The following is a 9103-nucleotide window of genomic DNA, read 5'->3' as shown; positions in this document are numbered from 1 at the left end:
GGTTGTTTAGAGAGAAAAAAAAGGAAAGGAAAAGTAGCATGGGACACTGAGGTGAGGCTGAGGTGAGAAATGTATCAATCTTTCCGTGCAAAGCATCGCTTCATTCTCCAGCCAGAAGTGATGCTCTTAAACACACCCCAAACAACCTTTGATGCTCAGCTAGGCCGGTTTTTTTTTTTTTTTTTCACATTTAATACTCTAAAATAAACAAGCACATGTAAGATTGCAAGTATGCATGCTTAAGTATGTGTGTCTAAACGCCTGATTCTGCCAGACTTTCAACAGACTGACATCAAAGGAAGATCAGAGTGTGGCATTCAGATCAGGTCACGGTGAGGCTTAAACACAAACTCCCTCCAGCAGTCCCTCCGTGCAAAGCCACATGTGCTGTTGTGATAGCCTGACCATATCTTGCTCTCTGAAGCAGAGGAACAGCCTTTTCTGCACTATGGGAAGAATTCACCGCTTGCTGCTGCAGAGGCACACTGAGACGTGTTACTCAGTACCTGAAAAAGACACATGCGCAGATCCTTCAGTGATTGGTTTCAAATTGGGACATTTTGAGACATGCGAGTTATTATTTATTCTATAGCATGACTCCAGTCAAAACAAAACTGACACATCTACTAAAGCACTTGACATGCTATTTTGTAAATCAAGATTATGTTAGTAAATACTCTGCTTTCTTTTGTCTTGTATTTTGGTATTCATCTTGGCAATGTGTGAGTTTTGTAACAACATGATTAATTGACTATTGTAAGCAAATACCAATACGCTCTTATCGCAAATTTGTATCTATTTTATGCTTTAGCGAATGGCTGCCCTAATCTGTATAGGCCTCTCGTGATGTCTCGTGAGGCCTAACTTACTGATCATGTATTTTTATATCACTCTAGCAAGAAATTACTTGCTAAAAACACGAATGAATGTGAAGAGATTACAATGAATGTTTAAACAATTAGTCTTTTTGTTTTACACGTAAAACAAATAACAATAATCGGTTTAATGTTGAGAAAATCACTATTCATTATGATAGAAGATCTGTTTTAATAATAACATTTAAATGTTCAATCAACAGTTTTAGAATTTAGGATTTATTTTGAATAAATAAATAAATAAATAAACAGTGATTAGGGATTCTCTCCTTTACATAATTCAGAATGTGGTTGTAAAAGTATTGAGCTCACTCGTGTTGATGGATAAAGATCCAGTACGTGATTGGATGATTGGTATTAGGAGTTTGGAAACTAGAATTATGGATTTCCTGAAATGGTGTAAAGAGGGGGGAAAATAATGGATAATAAAGAAACAATAATGAATAAATATTTTTCTCTAGGACTTTAAAAGATACAGAGGTACGATGCCAGTAATATTCGAGGAACACATTACAAAACACCCAACAGTTAGAAATTTTATGATTTAATTTACATTTCTGCAGTTTTACAACCTGTCAGTGCATGTCCCCAGTGAGAAAATCTGAATCTAATTTTATTGTATAGTATGTCTAAGAAACAGGAAAATAACCGTTTTCGTAGAATATGAATAAATTTTACAATTTACGACAAAACGGTAACCATTATAAATGCAGTTTTAATGATCAAAGCAGTATGGCACTAGTTGTTTTTGCTCTTCTGTAGAGACTTAAGAGACTAACCCTTACTAGTACAGCTAGAACAAGTAGTATAGCTAGATCTTCTAAACACAGGTAAGTGGGCAAACATTAGAGAAGGGTTTAGTGATGTGTGCCAGGATTTTACCAATGGAGGCGCTATTGCAGGAGAAACTGCACCATAGAGTTCAAACAATGAACATTTTTCTAGGTGCCAAGAACTCCCCTTCCAAATATCAATAATACACACATACTTAATATATTCTAAACTGATGTAGTTTTATGCAAGATCATAGAAACTTTAAGTAGAAACTTCCCTTAATAAAAAAAAAATGTTTTAAATGTGGTCTGTCTTTCACTGTGCAAAACGTGCAAAACGGTCAGTATAATTCAGACAGAGAATTAATTAGAACTACAATACTCCTATTTAGAGTGAATTGCCAGAAACCACTTAGTAAAAATGTAAATGCACAGACTGAGGTTAAAACGGACTCAATTTGATTTCAGTTCAGCAAAAACAACATCAGGTTCCATATGTGAGCACATCAAAATCTGCATAGAAATTAGGTTTTCTATTACTCGCAGTGCATCTGAATATGTTGTATCAAGATGGAGCAGAGCACCGTTCTGATATTCTGTTTTCGAATTGGGTCACACAGATGGTATTATATGAACTTAGGAACCTGACATGATAGTAACACATCTTTTATACACTTAGTCACGTTATTTCATTAATGTGATTCTAGGATTTCGATGCAGTGCAAAAAACTCCAAGATGATTTCTTACAGATATGTTTTGTAGAATAGCTTGGGGATGTGTTCATATATTTTACATATCAAATACTGACAGCATCTACAAAATGCTTATGAGTGACATATATACGAAAAACAGAAAACTACAGCTGATGTCAGTTAACGTTTGCTTTATTGTCATTTTTGCCGACTTTGTTCTTAAACTCATATAATGCTGTATAAAAGCTGTCCTTTGAACTGAACATCAGAGCTCTTCGTATCCTAACAACTGATAAATCTCACAGTGCTTCATTCTCGGCTCATTCTAGGCATTTTTAACAGAGTTTCACTGTTTCTCTGTTAAGCGTTTGACACACACTCACACAAACTTTCAAATTCAAACTTTGACATCCGTTTAACTCGCATCTTTCCTCTTGAAAAAATAAATCTATCCACTGTTAATAACTCCACTTCACCGCCTTATGTTTCAATGGCATGTACAAGTCATATTCTTTATTTTCACACAATAATTTCAAAAGTTTAACAGATGGTTTTCAATAGCATGCTAAAACACCCCACAAGGAGCGAGAACTGACACTTTCATTCAACAAAAGCTATCAATATATTTACAGAATAAAGAAATCTTCCACCAAAGACAGAGATCTGAACACAAGTTAAAACTTGTTAATGCTTTGAGTAGCTCAGGGACCGGAAACATTTCCCAAGGTTCCTTGAGGAACTGAGAATGACTTGAAAATTATATTTACAAGTCCAAAAAAAAAGAAAAAAAAAGAAGACTCCCAGTCTTGTAAGTCTCATCAACCTTTTTAATGAAAAAAATAAAAAATGTATTTTCGCTTCAAGAGGATCCTGAAGATTATATGTATTGCACTAGTCTATGGTCATCCAAGTCTACTACTACACAGGTCTCAGGTCTTCTCTTTTGACGTAATCAGAGGGCTTTTCGTGACTTTTGCTCTTCTTGCTCTGGTGCGTCTTCACATGTTTGGCCAAATGGTCGCTCCTCATGAACCTCTTGCAGCAGTCCGGACACACAAAGCGTTTTTCCCCGGTATGAGTTCTCAGGTGCCTCTGTAACTCGTCCGATCTGGTGAAACTCTTCCCACAGAAGAGCCAGTTACACACGAAGGGTCTCTCTCCCGAGTGCCAGCGCAGGTGCGCCTTCAGGTGGGACGTTTTGCCGTATACTTTCCCGCATCCGGGGATGTGACAGATGTCTAAAACACCCCACAAGGAGCGAAAACTGACACTTTCATTCAACAAAAGCTATCAATATATTTACAGAATAAAGAAATCTTCCACCGAAGACAGAGATCTGAACACAAGTCAAAACTTGTTAATGTTTTGAGTAGCTCAGGGACAGGATCCCCCCCCCCCCCAAAAAAAAAGAAAGAAAAAAAAGAGACTCCCAGTCTTATAAGTCTCATCAACCTTTTTAATGAAAAAAACAAAAACAAAAAACATTTTCGCTTCATGAGGATCCTGAAGATTGTATATATTGCACTAGTCTATGGTCATCCAAGTCTACTACTACACAGGTCTCAGGTCTTCTCTTTTGACGTAATCAGAGGACTTTTCGTGACTTTTGCTCTTCTTGCTCTGGTGCGTCTTCACATGTTTGGCCAAATGGTCGCTCCTCATGAACCTCTTGCAGCAGTCCGGACACACAAAGCGTTTTTCCCCGGTATGAGTTCTCAGGTGCCTCTGTAACTCGTCCGATCTGGTGAAGCTCTTCCCACAGAAGAGCCAGTTACACACGAAGGGTCTCTCTCCCGAGTGCCAGCGCAGGTGCGCCTTCAGGTGGGACGTTTTGCCGTATACTTTCCCGCATCCGGGGATGTGACAGATGTGCTGTTTCTTTTTCCCGGGCTCGTCGCTGGAGCTGGACGACTGACAGTTAGGACACCGGCATCTCCGGCAGCGCCTGGCGGTGGCCAGGGGGGATTTGGTGTGGAGGAGGGCTGCGATTTGAGTCTGGTACTGTGCAAAGTCTGTGTGTCCCAACACCAAGCCCCTCTGGATGGGGAAGCGGTGGGGGCCGAGGCTCGCCGGGTGGCTGACGTGGTTTCCTTGCTGAAGGCTCCACCACGGTATATCCTCCCCCGGGTTTGGAGACAGCTGTCTCTGCTGCTGATGGACCAGGCCTGAGTGTCCCGGGATGAAACCGGGCGGGATGGGGGGCGGCGCTGCGTAGGTGACGGCGGGCACGTAGGTCGGCGGGCAGGTTGACTGTAACGACTGCATGGAGCATGGCAACATCTTGACCGGAGAGAAGTCATAAGGATAGGTGGGGTCGGCAGGAGGGGTTAGGGGGAGCTCGTGGTGGGTGGTGTAGGAGCCCTGCAGGTGAGATTTGGAGGATAGTCCAAAGGAAGAATTGTTGGAAAGCGAGGGCTGGGGATTGGCCTCGTTACTCCAAGGGTGGAAAATCCGTGTCGGAGACCCGAGGGTCGTGTCGTAGGGAACTTGAATAAAGTCCGTGGGTGTGGATCCGTGATGATGACTGATCTGGTTACACGTCGCCGCTAGTAGCGCCAGAGGAGAGTGTTTGCTGTTTTCCGGCGAGGAGTTGGGAGTGCGATCCTGGATCGTAGGAAAGAGCCGTATTAAAACATTTACACACGACACATGCTTGAAAACACTTTTTAAAGATCAGATTTAACTTTAACGCTTCCACATGTTCAATCAAACATACAAAATTCTCCACAGAAGCAAATTTACCTTGCTGTTTATAAAGGATATGAAGCATTACTCAGACAGGATTTCAAAATGAGCCAATGATACTATGAGGACCTTTTAAGATCTGTGCTCAAGTTAGACAAAACGACGGAATTCGGTTATTTGAATATGCATAACTTTAGCAGCATTGGTGAAATATGTTTTCAGTATTTCTTAAGCAAAAAAAGACGGTTGAATCATCTGAGATATTTGCCATCTTAATTAAGTAGGCTACACTGTAAAAAAAAAAAAAGTCAACCAACTAAAGTTGATCTGCATCTGCATCACAAATTTCAAATAAAGTGCAAAACAAGTTTATTGCACTTTTTGCTCCACTAAATTTAATTAGCCTGCTGATGATGAAAATCGAACTGAAACTCTCAAAAGCTAATTATACGGATGGAAACAACATAACGATGAAGGAAGTCCGACAGTTCGTATACAGTCTTGTTATGTTCTGTATGTTAAATATGAAATATTTTTTTCAAATAAAATAGAAATGTCTCGTTATCTGCAGGAGTTTGCGCAGTTCAGAGACACTGCTCGTTAGTAACCACCAGTTTTTTTTGTTTGTTTGTTTGCGTTTTCCGCGACACGCGCGTTACGAAGGACATTTTCAACAATATCTCACACTTTTCACGAACCTGAAGAAATGCCTGTAGTGTGTTGTTCCTCAGCACAGCCACAGCTGCCATGGCAACACTTCCTCGAGTTCCTCAAGCTTCCCGGTTTAAAGCAGCCGAATTCACTTCTTCAGAAATACTTGAGCGTCTTCTCGCGGAAAGTGCGCTCGCGTCGCCTCCTCTCCTCCAGCTATCCCTGGACTATCTGAGGGAGTGAAGGATCACTTCTTTGGATTTGATAAGGACTTTGGTGGGCCGCCAGCCAGTCAGGAGTGAGATTTATGACTTTGAAGTTCGCCGCTGCCCAATCATCAAAGAAGAGCGGCTCTTTGAGAGGGGGAAGCAAATCCTCTGAATCCACACAAAGCTCCTATGGTGTGTTTGTTGGTCTGGATAAAAGGGCTGATTATTAGGGGGGGATGGGACGGGTGGGGGATAAAGGCGGGACAATTAATGAAGTAATCACTATGTGGGAAATGTATATACACAAATAATTGGATTTTCTTGATCAAAGAGCCCCTCGCCGCCTGGAGACCCCGCTATTGGATACCGGAGTCACCCGATCCCCCTTTCTGTAATTAAAGATTTGTTGTGCGACAATGCGACTGTGTGTCATCTCTAGAGATCTGGTGCAGGCTTATGAGATAACTTCAAGAGGAAGGAATCATTTGACTCAGTAGAAAGTTCACACGTAGCTTTTCTGAAGAGTATTGGCTTCATTAGTTACCCAAGGAGTTTGGCTTTCTCCAAAAAAATCACAGCGAACACGCCATATTAGCAGTTATTCATAATAGAACGTGTGATAAAATATGCTGATATCGTATGCATTATATAAACACAATAATGTAGACATTAAAATTGTGCAACTGAAATAGGAAGAATAAATAGAAGAGATGGAATCTGGTGTTGATATTTTATGTAACAATTAAAAGTTGTCCTGTAAGTAAATGCAATAATACCACTTTAATTTAGCCACAACAGTAATAGTGAACCATGAAATATGTCTGAAACACACATGACTTTGATCAACAGATTTAATGGCAACAAAAGCAGACTCCAAATTTCCCACAGACGGTTTTTAACAAATAATAAAAGTATGATCTGTTTGTTTCTGGCACAAATCAACAAAGCAGCTCTCAAAGCACTTTTCCTTTGGTTGCACTGATTGCTTGTGCTTAAAGACCAAAGAGAACAAGCGACTGCTTATTGTTTCATAGTTAAATCATTTATTAAAGAACAACCCCACAGCACCCTGGGAAAGTCCACGTGAACCCGTCAAGGTGACATGATGGTGAAGATGTCTTAGTTGTGTGATTTGCAGGCTGGCAAGAGGAGGAGATCCAATCTTTGAGAAAGTCTGAGCATTTTCCAGTTCTCCTCCCTCTGCTCCGCCCCGAACCAGCCAAGCCTTCAGTGAAACCCAGTCTGTAGCACATGTGACACCTCCACCAATATCACAGGAATCAAGGAGTGCTAAAAACCACAAGTGCTTCAAAGTAGCATGTGTTTAGGAGTTTAGGAGCAAGTAAACTGTCATATCAGTGCAGCTTCAAATGTGAGCAGTAAAACAAGACAAGCAAACACCCTCGGAGAGATGCGTCTAATCTATGACTTTTTAAACGGTCCCTTTCCAGCAGTTTGGAGTGGTTGATGTCGAAGCAGATCAGCTCTTTTGATGGGATTAAGGTTTCTCACATAATGCGGAAGGAGGGGGATTCCCACCGGGAGGAGATCTCAGTTTCCCTGCAGTCCATAGAGTTCAATTCTGTTTATGTTTCTGGTTACTCTTTATTCCGATAGTCCACTTTAGACATTCTACTAACTATAAGTAACTTTGTAACTACATGTCAACTACATGTCAACTAATTCTCATTAATTTGCATATACATGTCTACTAACTCTCAGAGTAGTCTGTTAGGGTAGGTTTAGGGTTAGTAGAATAAGTTGACAAAGAAAGTGTTAGAATATGTTAAGCAGACAGTCTACTAATACTCTACTAACTGCTAGTTGACATGTAGTTGCAAAGTTACTTACTGTTAATAGAATGTCTAAAGTGGACTATCGAAATAAAGTGTTACCGTTTTTCTTAACAGTTGTCTCCAATTATAAGGTGTAAACTGTTATAACCATATACTATTTAAAACCTCTCTTTATATATATGAATATATTTCTGCAGACAGGCTCATAAGTATTTACAATTTTTGGTAACCTTAATACAGGTTATTCAAGAGTTTTAAAAGTAGCCAGCACACAATAAAACTTGAAATTGTTTATTTTAATTTTCAGATAGTTTAGGATACAAAACAGCTGTCAAGACTGGATTGAGAACACCGACACTGTACAAGGCTGAAACTTCACCCCAACTCACAACCATGCCATTCAAGACCATGCAGTGTGTTACTTTCCAGATGTTATGTTTTCTGAAACGTGTGTAGTTGGAATGAATCGATTACCAGAGGGAGTTTTATAATATCAACACGAGAAGCAGTGATGCAAATTTAAGATCTGTACCAAACTGTTACTGGAACAGCTAGTCTCACATTACAGCCCTGCTCATCTACACGCTCTGCTTCAATAAAGTGAACATTATTGAGCAGCTGATCACTTTCTCTCAAGAGGATGTACACACTTTGTTCTGTGGTCTGTCGCTCATAAACAGCTCAGACCAAACGGGAAAAACAAAAGTAACAAACGAAGCACAGCGAGTCAGCCATCAATCATCTAATCATGTTGTTTGGCAACATATTATTTTAAATATTAACAGTTCAACAGTCTGCCATGGCGAGTCATTATATGTGCAACCACAGTATGCATTTTTCCATTTTATTTTACAAGAAAACTGATAAAGAGCACATTTGCCTTTCATAATAAATACATAAATCCAAATACTGAGAAAATAATGCATGCATAATAATTATTTTATATATACAGCACATTTTGCAGCAAAAGGCTGGAGAAGGCAATCTGTAAAAGAAAAAAAGAGGGTGATTAGTTTTCAGTGGTTACATAAAACATAAATGCAAACATCTGACCGTGTAAGATAAAATTCTGAGAGCTTGTCATGTAAATCAATGATCTTTATAAAAATATAGCAGACTACATAGAACGCGTGTAAATATCAGTTGTTACTCTGCATCTCCTAATAATATGTTTTAGTAAGATCACATTTAAAATGCTTAGCTTCATGATTAGCTCTCTAGTTTTTATTATTGTGGGCAAAACATATAATGCAATACAATGATTGAGAGATGAACAAATATACGTTCTTCAAAATCCTGTTGCATTATATTTGATACATTTTAACACGGTTTTTCCCCCAAAAAATAATGCATGGATAATCAAATAATAAACCTAAGATGCTTCAGTCCAGTAAGTGTTCATCTTGAAATATTATTAACAA

The 9103-nt window shown here is 39.4% G+C and overlaps 1 protein-coding gene across 1 annotated transcript; it reads right to left on the bottom strand.

Moving 5' to 3' along the window:
- Window positions 1-3836: 3836 nt before the first annotated feature.
- On the bottom strand, window positions 3837-5775 carry LOC107742963 (transcription factor Sp5-like). The gene is made up of 2 exons (XM_016556052.1): window positions 5725-5775; window positions 3837-4945 (listed from the first exon to the last, which is right to left on the bottom strand). Exons 1-2 carry the CDS (start codon window positions 5773-5775, stop codon window positions 3893-3895), a joined length of 1104 nt encoding a protein of 367 aa, XP_016411538.1. The 3' UTR covers window positions 3837-3892.
- Between the last annotated feature and the right edge of the window lie 3328 nt (window positions 5776-9103).

Source organism: Sinocyclocheilus rhinocerous, unplaced genomic scaffold, assembly GCF_001515625.1.
Source record: "Sinocyclocheilus rhinocerous isolate Xijiao unplaced genomic scaffold, SAMN03320098_v1.1 scaffold45, whole genome shotgun sequence".
NCBI classification, from domain to species: domain Eukaryota; kingdom Metazoa; phylum Chordata; class Actinopteri; order Cypriniformes; family Cyprinidae; genus Sinocyclocheilus; species Sinocyclocheilus rhinocerous.
This window is presented reverse-complemented; position numbering and strand designations above follow the sequence as displayed.

Excerpts from the sequence above, each read along its gene's own strand:
- LOC107742963 (XM_016556052.1), bottom strand. The coding sequence starts at position 5,775 with ATGGCAGCTGTGGCTGTGCTGAGGAACAACACACTACAGGCATTTCTT. Across the intron at positions 4,946-5,724 it reads CACTACAGGCATTTCTTCAG|GATCGCACTCCCAACTCCTC; the intron begins GTTCGTGAAAAG and ends CCTACGATCCAG.